The sequence below is a fragment of the Anguilla anguilla genome, chromosome 14, assembly GCF_013347855.1.
Source record: "Anguilla anguilla isolate fAngAng1 chromosome 14, fAngAng1.pri, whole genome shotgun sequence".
Classification (NCBI taxonomy): domain Eukaryota; kingdom Metazoa; phylum Chordata; class Actinopteri; order Anguilliformes; family Anguillidae; genus Anguilla; species Anguilla anguilla.
The window spans coordinates 14212866-14232744 of record NC_049214.1 but is presented as its reverse complement, the minus strand read 5'-3'; the positions used below and the strand labels follow the sequence as shown (position 1 = coordinate 14232744).

Sequence of the window (19879 nt, the reverse complement as noted above, 5' to 3'; positions counted from 1 at the left end):
ATGAGGAATTCTTTTTCATATGATTGTAGCCTACATTTTCGTTGCCATCCCATTTCTTTTAAAATGCTCAGAGATCTGCAGGAATGCTTTCAAATTTTACTGACACCTAAAAAGTTAAAATATGTAATTGACCCAATACTGAGGCATTTCAGCAAAAAAGATTCAAATGCTTCACTGCCGTGAGTAGCATTTTAAATGAACCAATTTTTAATAATTTAAATATTTTGCTAAAATAATTGTTTACAGACATCCACTTTAACATGATTTCACAGCTTACAAGCACTCTGAAGGAACTCAGTTACCTTCAATGTGTATCCCAGGGCTGTAGTACTCGAATCTGTTTTCTGGAGCAAAACAGAAGCAAACTGAACAGTATCATCGATTTACTGTCTCTGTCTCCATCTACTGAACACAGATAAAATTTCATCATTGCTATGTTGGTATTACTGCTCAAATATTTCGGAAATCTTTGAAATTGAGTGTCTCTAAATAGGTTAGTGGTATTATATAATGTGGATATTTCACACTGTAATGTAAGCATTAGTTAGTAGTGTAATAGTTTTTGTGATGCCGAGAGTGTTGGAACATTGCCAAAACATGGTGGAGGATTGAAAATAGTTTTCATATCGTCCCATCCCCGTACAAGAAAACATACGAGAGTACAGAGTATAGAAATACATTCAACAGTTAATTATTACACATTTAGGTACTGTACAGCATTGTGTGACAATATTTTTGGATTATTTTTAAATCTGATATCAATGTTCCATCTTAAACCTTCATAAGGGGCTCATTTATATGCTTTACAATAGACAAAAAGCATTATATTCCTTTTTGGAGAGATTTTGGATATGTTTCTGGACCCCTAGCTATTTTAGACCACTGTACTGACAGAAAGCTTGTAATTACCATTTGAAAATGATGCAACAGTGAGTTTCTTGAGTAAAAACAGTTGATTTATAATGAAATACCTGTTGGCTGGTGTGTGCCACCTTGTGGTTTCAGGAAGATGTTTAAGTTAGAATCTTCCTGAATACACACGGTGACACATGCCAGCCAATAGGTAACTTGACTCAGGGAGAGAACGTTTACCACATGCCGATTTTTGACTTTTATTCATACGCTTGAGCAACTCTGTTGGCTGGTGAGTGCCACCTTGTGGTTTCAGTTAGATGTTTAAGATGTTTAATGCTGAGAGCAGCATATGGTCATGGAGCAGTAAGAAAAAGTAGGTGAAATAGATGAATCCACGTAAAGGTGCAACTACTGTATGTTATGAACATAAACAAGCTGCCTACAATAAATTTTGTCCTCAAAACATGCTAATTTTATTGAAATGTCTTTAGAAACTTCCGTTCTTATATTTTAGGCAATAAATACAATGGTAGCCTTGGATAACACATTGCTATGGTCTTGGTCTCGACTTGGTCTCGACCCCCCAATGACTCGATCTGGACTTGGACTCGACCAAGGCGGTCTCGATTACAGTCCTAGTGTATCCTAAAAAATAATATTTGTTCCTAAAATTTTGTAACATCCAGGTGAAAATAGCTCTATTGATTGTTGCATCCATCTTAACTAATTCAGCTTCATCGGCAAAGAAAACAGAATGCTGAATATGAAATAGCAAGCACTGCTGTATTTTTAGTGCCATCTGAGTGCTGCTACAAGGAAACAGTTTGCAGCAGGGTTGTGCAGATATCAAACGAGGTTCAGGTGCTTAAAGTCATAACAGGGCACACCAGCCTAGAAAAAGTGTTTTATGACACCCAGTGGCTAGCTTTGTTCAGCGCATGGTGTAGCATGGCATGATGTTTGACACACACGGGTTATGAAGGTCATTCTTCTCTTGCACACTACTGCAAGAGAGAATGAGAAGAATGACAATGCGACTGGACTTCAAGCTGGAAGTGTGAGCTATGTAGACTATATATGGGGGTTGTGCGTGTGTGCATGATTATGAGTTGTGAGTCATGCATAGGTATGAGGTTGCAAGCAGCATGATGTTTCTCACGGTAGGTGTATGTGAATAGGTGTGTGCATGCACGTATGTGTGTGGAAATGAACATGCTTGCATTCCTAGGACTATTCGTGTGTTGCATGCTTGTAATTGCATGTAAGAGTGCGTGCTTGTGTATAAGTGAACGCAAGTGAGTGCATGCTTCTATGAGTGTGTGCTTGCATGATTGTGTGAGTGTATATGAGTGTGCTTGAAGGTTTGTGCGATTGCAAGAGCGTGCATGTCCTCCTGAGCATGTATGCGTGCATATGAGTGTGTGAATGTGTGCATATGTTTGCATTGGAGTGCATAGGGGAGTGTGTGTGTTTTCTGACGTGCTCATGAGCATATACGAGTATGACTGCTTGTTCAAGCATGCATGCATGTGTGAGTACATATGAGTGTGTGTGTGTGTGTGAGTGTGAGTGTGTGTGTGTATGTGCGTGTGTGCGTGTTTGTCTCAGAGAGCCTGCTCATTTCAGTGTCTCTGACCGGGCAGATGAGAGATTACTTCTGTGTGCCCGGGAGACTTGCAGGAGCAAATGAGGTCATAGCTCGCTACAGCATCCCCTGCATTTCTGCACAGGCTGAATTCACCGCTCATTAACTGGCAAAGACGGTGAAACGAGGGGTAGAAAAAGAACATTCACGTTTAAAAAGAAATCTTGGGTTATTCAGGAAGCTATGAACATGACTGGATTCTGTGCGTGACGTGCTGCTACTGGCCTGTTTCGGTAGGCTTTAGTCTTTGTGTCAGGGTTTGTGTTGTGCGACATTTCCACCTTTTTGGACAAGCCAGCATGTATGCTCATACAGACGTGAAAGTGCAAAATGGAGAAACAACCTGGTGAGAGAGAGAGTGCATGCAGGCACACACGCTCCCTTGCACATACAGACAGAAACATAACAACGACTCTTTTGCACAAATGCACACTCATTGTCAGGCATACACACAAACAAATTTTCACATTATCACCCATGCACGTGCACACGCTCACCACTGCTGTCTTACCCCTTTGGCCGTTGTAATGCTTAAGCTAATAGTGAAGACCAGCGCTGCCTTTAGCAACGGGTGCATGTTTCCTGATGCCTGAGAGAGAGGGATGGGGACGGGGATGGGAATGGGGGTAAAAGAGGGGATCCTCCACTCACAGGAAGAAGCCCTGATCCTGGTGTGCAGCCCGGCTGCTGAGCTATATTTAGCCATTGTTGCCATGTGCCGTGTGCATGGCAGCATTCAGATACGCGCACACTCAGACAGACACACACAGACACAGACGCGCACACGCACACGCACACACACACACACAGACACAGACGTGCGCACACACACACACACACGGACACACGAACACGCACACACACACACACAGACACAGACGCAAACACACACACACACACACACGGATACACACACACACAGACACACATGGACACGGACACACACACAGACACAGACACACGCACACACACACAGACACACATGGACACACACACACACACACATACACACACACAAGGACACACACACCATCATTCCACACACATGAGAATGTGAGAGATGGAGAGGTGGCATCTTCCCTCAACTGAAACGGAAGTACAGAGAGATACATTGGAGATTCAGCCACAATCAGTCGCTTATAGTGAAAATGAAGACGCACTCTTTCTCGCTCTCGTTCTCTCTCACTCTCTCAAGCATAAAATGATAATCCAGGCAACAGTAGGCACGAAAATGTAAGCATGCACGCATCATCACTTTTAGCCTTGTAACAGCTCTGTCTCTCTTTCTTTCTCCCTCTTTCTTTCCTTGGTGCAGTCTTTTACAGAGCCCAACATACTTCTCTGCACATCACTGCAATCAAACTACTTCACGCTACACTGGACACCAATGAAATGCAGACACTAGCTAACATTAGCTAAGACAAAAGATAAGGCAAGCCAAGCTGGCCACCAGCCAATCGGGGCAGCCCTTCTGTTGCCTAGTTTTGGCTAGCTGCTATAGTGTTCATCCAGCTGACTGTCAGCACACCCCAGTATTCCACATCAGCAGAAAGATGGAAATCCACAATTAGCCATGGGCTCTACCAAGTTCTACAGCTCCTGGCCCTGGGCACAATGAGAAATGACATATGCTATAGACTAAAATTGTATAGCAATAAGAACAACACAATAATAATACTGGGTCAACTGCAGCAAGCTTTGCTGGGGCTTAAACCTCAAGTTTGTAGATCACAGAACTGCGTTGCAACAGGGACAGGTAATCCACAGATTCGAATAGATGTTCCAGTTGTATTGTAGTTTTGTAGTCCAGGGGCTTAAACCTGAGATTTAAACTCCAGCTTAGCATGACACAATTTTTCTGTAATGTTTTCAGACCTTATTGTTTACATTAGGCAGCCATGTGAAATGTGATTTTTAAAAAGCAAGAAGGTGCTAAAACTATCATGCCGTTCCCTTTGTGAGAAATTGCTGTTTGACACTGACAATACAATGCAACTGTGGCTTTTTAAATGCACTCATGGCAAAGAAACAAAGCACACGCTGAAAAGTATATCAGCAGTGTGCTTGTATTCATTGCTCCATGAAACATCTATTTTTGCTTTCACGCGATTAATGTGAGCTAAAGTTCCAGACGTGCCTATAAAACATTCCCAGACACGCAAGATGCAACAATGACTAGTGCAAATTTACTTTGTTAAACAGCCACAGATGCAGTAGATATGTACATTACAAGCTATTTTCTGCTGCATTATCACGCTGTTCTACATCCAGACTGGATTTGTTCTAACGGTAATAATCAGTATTGCCACAAGATAGCAGCAGAGATCAACAAAAACAACAGAAACAGATGGAGGTGCACAAGTACCAGAGCTGGCCCAACCCAGCAAGGAACATAGGCGATTGCTTTGGGCCCCGCGACCATATATATTTCATTGGCACAACTCTGGTCCTTATGCTGACAAAAGACAATAACAGACCTAAGCCTACAATCAAGAGTACATACTGAAAGCTTTTTCATACTCCTTTTTTATACAGTTCCTGCTCTAATAAAGCAATTGAACACACCTGAATTTTCAGAAACCCCTGCAAAGCCATTTGTCCCGAACATTATGGCACCCTGAAATGGAGGTGCCATGTACAAAAAGTGCTGCAGTTTTGACACTGGGAAAACAAAATGTATTAAAATGCCTTTTAATAAAAGCTGAGAATCTGCACTTCAAGCACATATGAAAACATAATGGAGCACACTGTATGTATTGTTTATAAGCGCATACCGGTGAACCGCGGGGCCTGGGAAATAGGGAGATTTTGCAAGTAAAGGCCCCGGGGGGTCTGCGGGTCCTCCCCCAGAAAAAAATTCAAGTCATTTGTTTCCTGCATTCTGGCGATTTTTTAAGCATGAAAAGAATCACGCTGCAAAATCAAATTTAATAGCGTCTGTACAAGTTTTATAATATACCGTTGATATGCAGTGAAATAATCAGTGTTGGGGAAGCTCCTCTGAAAATGTAGTTAACTAAGCTACCAATTAGCCTACTTGAACCTGGAAGTAGTTAAACTGTAGCACTACCAATAAGAGAAAAGCAGTTTTACTCTACTAAAGCTACTTTAAAAAAGTCATTACATTGAAGCTACTTGATGATAAAACATGGATTATTATCTATGGGAAGAGCCATGGTTAACGCTACCTTTTTCATTCTTAGACCCTTTTTAAATAACAGAAAACATAAATTCATAAGTTAACCGTTCATTTGGCTATACGTTTTATATGTTAGTTTTAGGGGGAGGAACGTTCAAGATTCAGTTTTGAACAATGGTTTGAATAATGTTCAATTTTCAATTGAGGATGCAAAATTTTGCAGCCTTATTTTACAGGGTGCTTTTGCTAGCTTCTCAGTTCCCTCTATCCAACTGCTCACACTCCTTTTCTTCACTTTGTAAGCCAACGTTAGCTCCTCGCTACATGGCTCTTTTTAAGTCCTTCCCCTCAACTTATCCAAGGAGCTACGCTTGTGTGGGTGCCCAGTCGCATGGTTCCCTCTTCGCTCTCTGTTAAGTGCTTGGGTTTGAAACCACGGCCAGGAGGCCATCGATGCTCCAGAGAGCTGCAGCCACTGCTTTGCATCACTCAGGAAGAGTTGCCTGTAAACTTTCAATTATTGGCCAATCATAAGTTAAAGTTATGGGGTCAGGGTCCATACCAAGACTGACCATGTGGGCCTTTAATCCCTTAATGCACTAGATTTATACTGCAGCTGGAGTCTGTCTCAACAGATACATTGTATAGGGTGAAACAGCATATGATTAGATACATTGGCTAATAAAGGTAAACATTCAACACTTAATGAAATATATTTACCAAGTTACGACATGGGCCAAATGATGAATGACGAAAAGTTTGCTGATATCGATCGTTTGCAGATGAAGCGGAGCTTTTGTAATTTTGCGGTTGCAGAATGATTCAGTGCTTCATTTGCTTATATGAAGTTGTCACTGTTGCCAACGTCGCAACAAGATTACATAATCAAAAGAGTGCCAGCCGAACAATTATAGAGTTTGCAAGATGTACTCATTTTTGGACGAGTGATCATAACAGCCCTGTTATACATGGCTGTATTACATATAGCTGTTATGGCCAGCCACTGCTTACACTGCAGTGTGGTCCCAGGGGGTACTGTATTTAGTTTTGTTTCTTATACTCATCTGTAATGCCGTCTGTAATATACTCATCTTTTTTGCACATCAGGTCTTGCATGTCATTCAGTACAAAATTGTCCTCTCTGTTATTATATCGTAGATTCATGTAGTGTGTGTGTGTGTGGGGGGGGGGCAGAGATCGTGAGACGCCAGAGCAACCAGCGAGACCCAGCGGCGACAACTGCAGGCTTCTTGAACACAATTGAACTACCAAGTACAGCACAAGCACAACCCACGTATTCTCTCTCTAAATGTTTCAAATACGACCTGATGTCTCATTATCACTCAAACAAAATATAAACAGAACCCAAATACATATCTTGTCATTCCCGAGCAAACAGAAAAACCAAATGTATTTTGTGTGAAATCATTATGGGACCCTTTCAGACTGCACCAGCAGACTACAGATGCACCACAACTCTTGTGGACTACTTCAGCAAATGGTCTGAAGTTGTCTTTGCATCCAGAGTTTACACAGTTACCATCATGTAGTTTCTTATGACTGTTTTCTCAAGAGAGGGAATCCCAAGACAGCTGACAAGGGATTACACTTAATCTCTACTGTGAGCTTTCTGATTTATTGAGAGAGGAATTATCTATCTCAAATTTGCTGAAAGATTCAACAGGGTCTTGAAGGATTGCCTCCAGGTGGTGTCTATCCAAGGACAGCCCTAGAAGTCATTCATTCAAACTTTCCTAATGGATTACAGATCAACTGCTCAGTCAGTCACCGGTGTAACAACTGTAGAACTGCTCCATGGATGACGGATGAGGGAAAGTTACAAATCATGGACCTGCCTGAAGCCTGTATAAATGGGCACATGGAACAACGTGTGAAAATAAAACAGGAAAAAACAAAGGAGTACACTGGTGCTTGGAGAGATGACAAATCATTCAACGTCCAATCTGGTGACCTGGTGCAGATTAGGAAACCGTGTAAGGAAAGGACAACCCAAGTTTACACAACCAAGGACTGTAGAGAAAAGGAAATGTGAGGATCCTTACTTGCTGGAGGATTGGAAAATATGGAATGCCTCATGCCTTGCTGCCTTGCTGTGCTGCCAGAGGTGAGCTGCAATATGAACACTGTTAGAACCCAGCCAGAGACTGAAGACTTACCTGAGCATCATACACTACCCAGACCTGAGTCTCTGCCTAAACTTCCAACGTGATTGTACTTCACAAATCTACTCCTGGCTGCACAACAGCTGATCATGCTAGCACTTAGCAATAGCCCATAGCATCATCTTTGCAAACAGAGTTGACAATTGACACAGACTACCTAGTTATTGATCCAACTTTGTTTGAAGATGTCTAGTATTCGTGATGACTATTGTGATGATGACTTTAATTTTTCAACTGATGCTGCGGGTTACAAGTTAGAACCTACTGTAAATGTATGGATGAGGCACGTTACTGACCAAGTAAACTTACGCAGTTTGATGGAAAAAAAATAGTGCGATCACTAATAACTGCAAATAGGCAAAATGAGTAACAGGACTCTGTGAACAGCAAGTAGATATTAGTATTGACTGTCAAAGTTGTTGTCTTAAGCTAGCATGGCCTGGGAAAGCTTGGCCTAGCAGGTGGGGTAGGTTGTTACACATAAAGGAAATCAGCTGTTACACATTACATATGTTTCATGTATAGCTATAATCAACTTAAAAAAAACACACAAATTAAATCCACATGGTTACTCTAAGTACCAACCAAAAAAAAGTAAATCAAGTTGTAGTATTTTTCATATTTATTCCTTTAGAATACTGATGAAGATACAAAGATCAGCCAACAGTGGATCCAGCTGGACAGGTTGACATACATCTGAGGTGCTTGGGAGGAATATGAAATCAACTCAATCAAATAAAAATCACATAAAACCAGATTTGATTTCATATTTAACCCAATCTGTACCAGGACAGGTAGAGGAAACATGAACATGAATATATACAGTTTGTTTTAAAATGTAATCATTTTCCAAGATTTAAGGGAAGGTAAATAAAATGTTATTACTGAAGCTCTCATATGAATGGTCATTGGTAATTACATAATTTTTTCACAGCAATGCATATAAAATTAATATTAATCAAAAAAATACAAAGTAAAATAAGAATTATTTTAGTTAAAGAATTCAATATGAATTCACAATTTAATCTTATATTAATCTTTAATCTTATATAAACATATTTACATTTTGCCATATTTTGTCTAAATTATTTAACCCTCCTATTATGTTTACTGTCTCTAAAAATATGGTTACCATACTTTTTTCAGCTAGATATTTCATGACTTTTCCTAACTTCATGGGGAGAACATGGCAAACATGAAATTAACTTAAAAAATTATTTTCAATGTCCTGATGCGTACACGTTGTACGCATCTGTGTTGTTGAGGTCATTTTGACCCCAAACTCTATTGTTATATAAAACCATCATTTTGATCTTGTTTTTGTTGTGTTGGCCGAGGGCACTTTCACATTAATTTGTGTATGTGTGTGTGTGTGTGTGCGTGCGAGAGAGAGAGAGAGAGAGAGAGAGAGAGAGAGAGCATGTGCGTGTGCGTGTGTGTGAGGAGAAAACATAGTTCCCACGAGATCTCTGATCATTCTCGCAACATGGGGGTGGGGGCAAACTTATAATAAGGGCTGCACACACAGCCCTCTAAACCATTTCTCTTTGCATTTGTGCCTCAACTAAAGATTTTGAAAATGACCACCAGACAGAGGCGTATATTTTCTGCCACTGAGGTTCTGTCACAGATCTTGGAAGGTGAAAATGATTTAGATGAGGATATGTCTGAGACTGAGGATAATGTTGAGGAGGACCCTGACTATGTGGCATCCTCCTCTGATGATGAGAATGAAGCCTTTGTGATACCACATTCTGATCCTCCTTTTGTTTCTCAACCACCAAGAAACCCTCCTGTCATCTCTCAACCCCCAAGAAACCCCGTCATCTCTCAACCACCAAGAAACCCTCCTGTCATCTCTCAACCCCCAAGAAACCCCCGTCATCTCTCAACCACCAAGAAACCCCTGTCATCTCTCAACCACCAAGAAACCCCCATCATCTCTCAACCACCAAGAACTGACATGTTCACTTTCAAAAATGGACTACTATGGCCCAGATCCCCAGTTGAAAGACAGGGTAGACTTAGTGCTACTAATGTCATCAAAATGGTTCCAGGCCCCACCAGATATGCTAGCAGTCATGTACAAGACATAAAGTCTGCATTTGAACTCTTCATAACACCATCAATGCAAAAGGATATTCTTGAGATGACAAACTTAGAGGGGAGGCGTGTGTATGGTGACAATTGGAAAGAGCTGGACGTGACCCAATAGCAATCCTATATTGGGTTGCTTATTTTGGCAGGAGTGTACAAGTCAAAAGGTGAAGCAACAGCAAGACTTTGGAATGCTGACACTGGTAGGGCAATTTTTCCAGCCACAATGTCTCTGGAGACATTTAATGTTTTCTCTCACATTATACGCTTTCAACAGGAGCTTGCCAAACTTGCACCTATCTCGTCTGAATGAAGAACTGATTTGGGTACCTAGTTGAGGTGTTATGTTCATTTTTGATCAAAATTCAATTCTGGTGATTAATTTACTTTTTATTGGTGTTTCTTCATTATTGAATAACTGTCATATGTTACTTATTGATGTTCTGAAGTGTTTTCTGAACCTAAACATTTGAAATGTTTGACATTTTTTATATTTTTTCCTGGGGTCAAATTGACCCCGAACATAAAATGTTACTATGCTTGATAATAAAAGGTGTGTTTCTTTCCAAATGTTATTTTTCTTTTTTAATGAGCACGTAATACCAACATAAAGCCCTGCAAACACCAAAACATATTTTGTTTTCCATTTTAGGTTAATGAGTTAGATTGTGCAGTCATTTGCATACTTCACAATAGTCATATAAAATCAATACTTGATGTATAAGGGGAGGATGGGGGGAGCCATGTTTTATTTACTGGGCTATTAAGATGGTCAGTAGGAAGGCCTAAAGTAGCTGAGAGAGAAACTTCGGTAACACTTTCAGTTACTATTTTGTTCTGCAGGTTTATATTGGTGGGGTCAAATTGACCCCAAACATAAAAGTTGTTAGTTAATTTGAACATAATAGGAGGGTTAAAATCTTGGACATTGTCCATGTTCTTGCTTAGAGATATACAGGCGTTGATGCATAAATAATATAAGAGCAAAGTGTTATCCCCTGGAACAGAGAATGTTACAGGCAACATTACTGCATTATATCAGTGATCCCAGGCCCATTCACTACCTTCTAAGCAATCTTAAACTTGATGTGTAAGAACCTGAGAGGTTATGAATTAAATATGCCCATAGGCTTGGTCGATTCACTCTAGCTGAGCATGAAGGTGATCGTGCGGTTGCCCTGCTCCTGCATGGTGCACATCGCCAGAGGTGCCTCGAAGGCTGGCTCGGAGGCTGGCTCGGAGGCTGGCTCCGTGCAAATGTACCAGCCTCTGAACTTGACCGACTCGAAGGTAATTCTGGATAAGCCTTCACGTCGCTTGAAGAACAGGAAGGACGCCTTCTCTCCCTGGGAAGCGATTTTTGTCAAGTCCTGGTCCACACGCTGAGGGAGGGAAGTGAAGGAAGGGTTGAGGGGAGAACAAAAACGCACCCATTTAAAAGAATATACAGTATTTATTGCTGAGAATCTTTTCATTTCTGTCTTTTCCCTTAGATGGTGTGGGTGGATTTGGGGTAGAGAAGGAAAGGGTTGGGGGATACTGTTTTGTTGTGAAAAAATGGTTGCTGAAAATAAATTTTTATGTTAGAGGAAAGAGAGCAGCTAAGATGGCGGCAGGATCCACTTGTGAACAAATCACTGTCTGCACAGAGCTTCATAAACTTTCAATTATAACACAGAGGTTGACTGTATGTGAACATATTTAAATAAAATAGCCTGAGCATTAAAAAGGATTTGCCTTTACCTTCAACCGCAGAATAGCTCTTTCTGATCCTGACTCCATAGAACAGAACATGTAGCTGTTGGTATTGGCGATCCCCAGGGTGACGACTTGGCCTCGGTTACCAGTGCAGTAGAAAGCCATGTATGTTGATAAACTCAATTTTACTGTGTGTGTGTGTGTGTGTGAGAGAGACAGAGAGAGAGAGAGAGAAAGACATGAGACAAGGGACAGAAACACACACAGATCTTCATCAGCTGATTAACACATGATATGTCATCATATGACAAGCTTGAATTTAAATTAAGGGGGGATGGTGGTGATGTAAGTGACATTTAAAACAAATGAGTTATGAGAGAAACTGATGACAAAGGAGAAATGTGCTTGCAAACATGTCTGTGCATATTTATGGGGGACACCAAGCTTACCGATTGTCTGGTAGTACTCTTTGTCCCGTATGCTCATGGCCAGGCGGCCCTCAGCATGTAGTTTGTCTGCCCTGACCAGCGTCCTCTTCTCTCGGTCGGTTACAGAATACACGTATGTTTTGTCCCTGACAAAGGTCTGGTGACTTTGAATGGCTCCAGCTGTCCAAGTCAGGGTGGGACGAGTGGCATTTTGGGGGGGCAAAATACAATTAAGAAATACTATCAACCAACGTTTGTTTTTTATGTGAAGAGGATATATCCAAATATGTAATAACCACGGCTATCACAACCTAAACTAATTTAAAGATGAACTTACATACAGTGAATTTGTTTTTCATGATGTCAAGTTTTATTAAATGGACAACAGCTTGTGATGAAAAGTTTCAAAACCTGGACTAGTTTAGTCAATGTGTACTGGAATAGTTTAACGAATAGCCCAGCAGCAAGACCATCGTCATCATCAGTAACAGTTTCAAGATCGCCTCTCATTGGAGGTTTGTTTACTGTCAAGAATTTACCACCTCTCCAATAATTTTCACATAGTAACGATCAGCGTTGCCAGGTGTACGATAATTATTGTATCTGTACCATAATTTTACCCTCTGTACGATCAATAATGCCAAAATATGCCCAAATGTAGGTTACGATAATTTCGCCATTTCACAAAAGAGTGCCTGAATTTATTAAATTTACTAAATTCCCTGGCTGCTGATTCAGGATCCGATTTGCTTTTTCACATACAGTATACCATGAATTGTAACGTTACAACTCTCAATTATAACGATTCAATGTTTGAGTGATTGCGATTTAATTGTAGGCTATTTGACATTATCCGTAGACCAGGCTTTTTAGTGTTGGTCTCATTCATTTGAGTAGGGTCCAGGAAGTTGCCTGCTTCCACGCAGCGTATGTGGTGGGCAAATGTTTTTCTCCCCTTTATGACCATTGGTATTGCACTCATTGGCTGAAGTATGTGAGTAGGCGTGTTAAACAAGGTTGTTATTTACACCTGTGATTTCTCTTTTTTGGCCGTGTACGATAATTTTCTTTAAAATCCGATAATTTTAAGCCTCCGGTAGGCTACGATAGTTTAATATTTCCCACCTGGCAACGATTCTTCTCGATTTGTTGGGGACCTAATAAGGATGCAACAATTTCACCCTTCTCCTGCCTTCTGTGAAATTCCACCTATGCAGAAGTAGCTTGCATATGACCCTGACTTGATGCATGCTTTTGTGGACCCGTCGCGTTCGAGTGCCATTTTCCAGTTTGTGAATCCAGTAGAGACAAACACATTATCCTTGTCATCAGCTGCGGGATGACAGGGAAAACAAAAGCATGCATCTTACTTGATGGAGTATTCGGTCTGGACTGATAGCGGTTTGAAAGCACCTCTCCCTACCACTAATTAGTCGGCGGGGGTATGACTTTAAAAGTGGTCGACTTGCCGTGTTTCGGTTTAAGTCGTCGGCGACATTAGCAGCGCCATTGCTGCAAGGTTGACCAGCATCTTTAGCCCCGCCGCTAACGTTATCGATAGTGTTACTAGGTCGACTGTTTTGTACATTTGTATTACTGAATTATATGGGGAATTAAAAAAAATATATAGAGAGAGAGACACTGTAGTTAATATGCAAATCGCCAGGGTGGGCCAAGCTTGTGATTGGTTGGGCCAGGCCAGGCCTAAATTCAGATGTTCAGATTTGTCAAACAAATAAAATAACGTTAAAGTAACAGGAGCTGACAGGGACGACAGGGGCGGCAGTTGTGCTTACCCTCGAGTAAACGCTCCATCATGCCGATCAGCAGCTTGTTGTCAACGCAGTCGGTGCCCATCAGCATTTGCCAATGCTTCAACCTATTCAGGGCGATGATGATGTCGGCGACTTGGCGCATGCACGGCCGCCGCGACACCTTCACTTCCACCGCGTCGTCGCTGCGCACGTCTTCACTCACGGCTTCTCCCTACTCCAAATATAACTTATTTAGGACTTAACATGTTTTCATAATTAACACTAAAATGAGTTCGAAGTTCGAACGTGGTTTTGATTATGGATAAATAAATTCAGGCATAGCCTATACAGTATAGGTGTGTATATATTTTGCCCTTAATTGACGTTTCACCAATGTTGTATTTCACCAATTATTGCACTTTCCTGTTAAATACGGATAGCTTAAAAGGTTGCGTTGTCTCACCTTAACCTCGGCAGGGCAGTCTGTGCCAAATGTCATGCTGTCAAGCGTTTGAGAGTTATGGAAACCAAACCAATGATACATCAATTAAAAAACAGTTTTCCACCTAAGCAGTTACACAGAGAAATATCTCTAAACAAGTGTAATTATACAATAGCCATATGGATGTATATCTAAATAACACCGATAAGTAGTGCAATTCTAACGATGACAAATGGAAATAAGAAACGCCAATAACGGCATAAACGGAAGCGCCGTGTAGGCTATGCAGACCTAATTATGTATGTGGCAGTCGTTTTATCAGTTGACGCAGTAAGATTATTTGATTATCTGATTTTTCATCGGTCACTCATGATACATTTGAATATCATGAACCGTCTTCTAAAGTGGGGATCCAAATCTTACCTGTCCAATGCCAGTGACAATTCAAAATCAGCGTCGGACATTGTGTCTAAAATAAGAAGACAAGAAGGTCAGATCCACGGCGTTAAACCCGAAAAAACATACTACAAATGAAGTAGGCCTAGGCTACGCGTAGGCTACAAATAAAAAGTAGCATGCTATACCTGCAAGATTTGTACAAATAAATTTGTCCTTCTTGTTCAGCATCTGACAGCTTGTGAGGTGTATGCTGTAAATGCTTATTTATAGCTATAGCCACAGACAGGCCAGGGGAAATTCCCTTGCATTATTGATTGTAGGGCGAGCGGATGGCAGAAGTTTTCATAGCATGGAGACTATCCTTTACTATTGTGTGTTGTGAATCGCAGTCATAATTAACATAAAAGAAACAACTGAGGAGTAAACAAGTCTAAGAAACTATTATTTGTATGAGGCTACTAAGTGATCTGGTACAGCAGATGGTCTATATCACGTATCTAATAAACCTGTTGGCCGATATCCTTAGTCAGCCAGTGTGGCATGACATTAAGTAGTGTGAGGGTTAGTGACGATACGCCAGCCAAGCTTATAATTATACGGTTGACCAGCATCTTTAGCCCCGCCGCTAACATTATCGATAGCATTACTATGTCGACGGTTTTGTACATTTGTATTACTGAATTATATGGGGAATTAAAAACAAATATATAGAGAGAGACACTGTAGTTAATATGCAAATTGCCAGGGTGGGCCAAGCTTGTGACTGGTTGGGCCAGGCCCAACCTGGCCCAACCGTGGAGCTGGGCCTGCTGGTGACTGCTAGAGGTGGGGTTCTGCACATCCAGCATTATTTGATCTGTGGAGGCCAGGATCAAGGGAGGGTCAGCCACACATTTTTCCAACCACTCCGTCCAAAACAAATTCCCCTTTAGGACAGTATATATTTGACTTCATTGTATTTTATCTTGCTTTGACTTATGTTTAGGTCCACCAGTTTGTCTCCCCTTGTTCTCTTGCTTCAGTCCTCCACCAGCTAGATGTTGTACAGGGGCATGATATGTCTTGTTATTAAAAATGAGAACAGTTTTATAACATTTGACTTGCACAAAACAATCGAATCAAAACAATTAATGAATAATTGAACTAATTAACAAATCATGGTCTTCAATCGAATCTTAAGCCTTAAGTAGAATCAGGTGTCTTAGTGCTGGGAAAAACCTAAAAACTGCACCCGTACCATTTTTTGATAAAATTGGACACCCCTGCTTTACATGGATGTGTTTTTCTTTTTACTGCAGTGATACTGGTCCTGGAGAGCCACAGAGTCTGCTGGTTTTTTCCTTAAGATCAATGACCAATTCAGACCAAAGAAACCAGGTGACCTGAGTTAACTGTGCAATCAACTGCTTTAATTGATCATTCACTGTGCTAGTCAAACGTGGAGTAACACAGCGGATCCTGTGGCTCTCCAGGACCAGGAGTGTGGACCACTTGCTCAAAGACATGCTTTTAATAGCATTTAAGCTTCCTCAAAGACATGCTTTTATTAGCATTTAAGCTTCCATCCACGTTCACTTTCCTTCCTCAGTTTCCCCATATTAGATCAACTAATTGCTTATAAATTTCCCAATTATAAACTCAATTGTATGAATAGTCACTTAACTGTGTAGTTGGAGTGTCTATGGGGACCCCTTGAGGATAACCATTGAAATACAAGTTTAAATCCCTACAGGTCACATGGTGGAGACAAACTGGTGGCCCTACTTATATTATGATATCTATTTTATTGTATCTTATCTGACTTTATTTTGTCTTGTATCTTCTCATTTTATTTGATCTTCATCGTAATGTTTATTTGCAGCTGCACCTGTCTGAGTTCTGGGGATATTTTGCTGATATGCAACTGGAGGGGTGGCTCCTGACATCATGTATCTGGTGAGGGAAAATAAACCTTTCCAAAGCTTTCAGATTTAGCCTGACTTGCAAACTCCATACCCTAAATTCAGATGTTCAGATTTATCAGACAAATAAAATAACGTTAAAGTAACTAAGACAGGAGCTGACAGGGACGACAGGGGCGACAGTTGTGCTTACCCTCGAGTAAACTCTCCATCATGCCGATCAGCAGCTTGTTGTCAACGCAGTTGGTGCCCATCAGCATTTGCCTATGCTTCAGCCTATTCAGGGCGATGATGGTGTCGGCGACTTGGCGCATGCACAGCCGCCGCGACACCTTCACTTCCACCGCGTCGTCGCTGCGCAGCTCTTCACTCACGGCTTCTCCCTACTCCAAATATAACTTATTTAGGACTTAACATGTTTTCACAATTAACACTAAAATGAGTTCGAAGTTCGAACGTGGTTTTGATTATGGATAAATAAATTCAGGCATAGCCTATACAGTATAGGTGTGTATATATTTTGCCCTTGACGTTTCACCAATGTTGTATTTCACCAATTATTGCACTTTCCTGTTAAATACAGATAGCTTAAAAGGTTGCGTTGTCTCACCTTAACCTCGGCAGGGCAGTCTGTGCCAAATGTCATGCTGTCAAGCGTTTGAGAGTTATGGAAACCAAACCAATGATACATCAATTAAAAAACAGTTTTCCAGCTAAGCAGTTACACAGAGAAATATCTCTAAACAAGTGTAATTATACAATAGCCATATGGATGTATATCTAAATAACACCGATAAGTAGTACAATTCTAACGATGACAAATGGAAATAAGAAACGCCAATAACGGCATAAACGGAAGCGCCGTGTAGGCTATGCAGACCTAATTATGTATGTGGCAGTCGTTTTATCAGTTGACGCAGTAAGATTATTTGATTATCTGATTTTTCATTGGTCACTCATGATACATTTGAATATCATGAACCGTCTTCTAAAGTGGGGATCCAAATCTTACCTGTCCAATGCCAGTGACAATTCAAAATCAGCGTCGGACATTGTGTCTAAAATAAGAAGACAAGAAGGTCAGAACCACGGCGTTAAACCCGAAAAAACGTACTATAAATGAAGTAGGCCTAGGCTACGCGTAGGCTACAAATAAAAAGTAGCATGCTATACCTGCAAGATTTGTATATGCAGGAAACAAATTTGTCCTTCTTGTTCAGCGTCTGACGACTTGTGAGGTGTATGCTGTAAACGCTCATTTATAGCTATTGCCACAGACAGGCCAGGGGAAACTCCCTTGCATTATTGATCGTAGGGCGAGCGGATGGCAGAGGTTTTCATAGCATGGAGACTATCCTTTACTATTGTGTGTTGTGGATCGCAGTCATAATTAACATAAAAGAAATAACTGAGGAGTAAACAAGTTTAAGAAACTATTATTTGTATGAGGCTACTAAGTGGTCTGGTACAAAGCAGATGGTCTATATCACGTATCTAATAAACCTGTTGGCCGATATCCTTAGTCAGCCAGTGTGGCATGACATTAAGTAGTGTGAGGGCTAGTGACGATACGCCAGCCAAGCTTATAATTATATTTTGTTTGTATACAAACTATTTTGTGATCACGAGCACAAGGGATTCTCTTTATCCATGTAAGATAAAAATTAACTGCAAAAGGACTTTAGCACACAGGTGGGGGCCACAAATGCCTAAAGGATGAGACCTGCAGCTAGGAAGGCAATCAATAGTGCAGCCCCAGCTACAAGAAGGTTGGGGACCGTCTGGAATCTGCCAAATGTGGAACCCATGTAAATTTGTGGTTTTCCGCTACATTACCAGCAAACTGGGACTCTGCTGATGAACTCTGCAGTGACGTGCAGACTTTCTCTGACAGTGGTTGAGGGTGGAAAAACCTTTCGTCACTATTACCAGTGGTATGTTGCAAGCAGTGGTATGTTGAAGGCAGATTGATTACTTTTGTATTCTTTTTTAAAAGTTGAAGAAAATGCTTCCCTCCTCCTCCCCCCACCACTTGTAAAGAGCATTACAAGTCATGCGCAGGCTCATGAACTGGACTTCATGTGTTCAAATGTGTTTTGAAGTTGTTCCAATGACCTTCAGTATGCGCTTATTGTACGTTACTTTGGATAAAAGTGTCTGCCAAATAGATGTAGATGTAAAGTAATGTAATCTTCTGAATGTAATGTAACACACTGTCATGCAACATATGGCCCTGTATGCCCTGGGCAATATAATATAATATAATATAATATAATATAATATAATATAATATAATATAATATAATATAATATAATATAATATAATATAATATAATAAGCTCAAAGTGTTGTGCAACACATAATAAGGTTATGTCAACCCAAGACACTCTATGGAAAGAGATTGAGGTGTGAGACAGGTTTCTTGCTATATGGTTCTGCAAGGTTTTAGCCAGCATTAGATTACAGGTCATTGGTTCAGTCAGCTTGAATCACTGCTTCCATTCGGAGCTCCACCATACATGATTTGTATGAGGAACTAACCAACCATATCACACTTCACAGTGTCAACACAGTCAACACAGACTCATGTGATAAAGCTAGGAGCCTGGCAAGTGCGGCTACAAAGTAAAATGATTAATGTTAATTCAGCACTCTCAGTTTATATGAGTCAATGAGAATCAAATTTACGGTGGCTCTGAAGTGCAAAACACAAAAACAAAAAGAAAACGCAAAAAACAAAAACTTTCAGCCCTGAGGTGCAGATGCAACATACAAAAACAAAAACGTGCAGCCCTGAAGTGTAGCCCTGGAGCAGCAATGAGGTGCAGAACACACACATACAAAAACGAGCAGCCCTGAGGTGCAGATGAAACATACAAAAACAAAAAGGAGTGGTCCAGAACTGCAAAACATTTGCTCCTCAGGGCTGCTCGTTTTTGTTTGTTTGTGTTTTCCACTTCTGGACCACTGCTTGTCCACCTGCCCAAGACTTAGCTCAGACGTATTCATTTGGCTTACTTCGGTAGAAGTAGTTCTCAGTGAAACCGTTCACAAATTAAACTCTGTGGATGTTTGTGAGTATTATACCTATCTTTGGCATTATATCTGGAAAGAGATTTCCACTTACACTTACCCAGATAGTACTCTGGATAAGTGGAAACATACTTTAATTAGATTTTTGGTTGAACTGGCCCTTTAATGTGATGTGTATAATAAACACTGCACCTGTAACCACAGAATCATTCCTAATCTAGGTCATTTCCTGTTGCATATGTGGTCAAAGCTGATAATATGTTTGCATTGAAAGTGGAAAGACATGGTGGTTAAAATATTCTCAG

General features: G+C 40.8%; 1 protein-coding gene across 3 annotated transcripts; it reads right to left on the bottom strand.

Moving 5' to 3' along the window:
• Nucleotides 1–10832: 10832 nt before the first annotated feature.
• il1b (interleukin 1, beta) lies at nucleotides 10833–17786 on the bottom strand. Of its 3 annotated transcripts, XM_035390465.1 has the most exons (10): nucleotides 17715–17786; nucleotides 17554–17599; nucleotides 17152–17188; nucleotides 16735–16924; nucleotides 14665–14710; nucleotides 14263–14299; nucleotides 13842–14031; nucleotides 12067–12225; nucleotides 11663–11805; nucleotides 10833–11301 (listed from the first exon to the last, which is right to left on the bottom strand). In XM_035390465.1, the coding sequence occupies exons 2-10, from the start codon at nucleotides 17592–17594 to the stop codon at nucleotides 11065–11067; spliced, it is 1080 nt and encodes a 359-aa protein (XP_035246356.1). In that variant the 5' UTR covers nucleotides 17595–17599; nucleotides 17715–17786; the 3' UTR covers nucleotides 10833–11064. The 3 variants fall into 3 exon arrangements, with proteins under 3 accessions (XP_035246356.1, XP_035246357.1, XP_035246355.1); XM_035390466.1 differs by lacking the exon at nucleotides 17715–17786 and having other exon boundaries at nucleotides 17554–17650; XM_035390464.1 differs by lacking the exons at nucleotides 17554–17599; nucleotides 17715–17786 and having other exon boundaries at nucleotides 17152–17484.
• Nucleotides 17787–19879: the final 2093 nt, after the last annotated feature.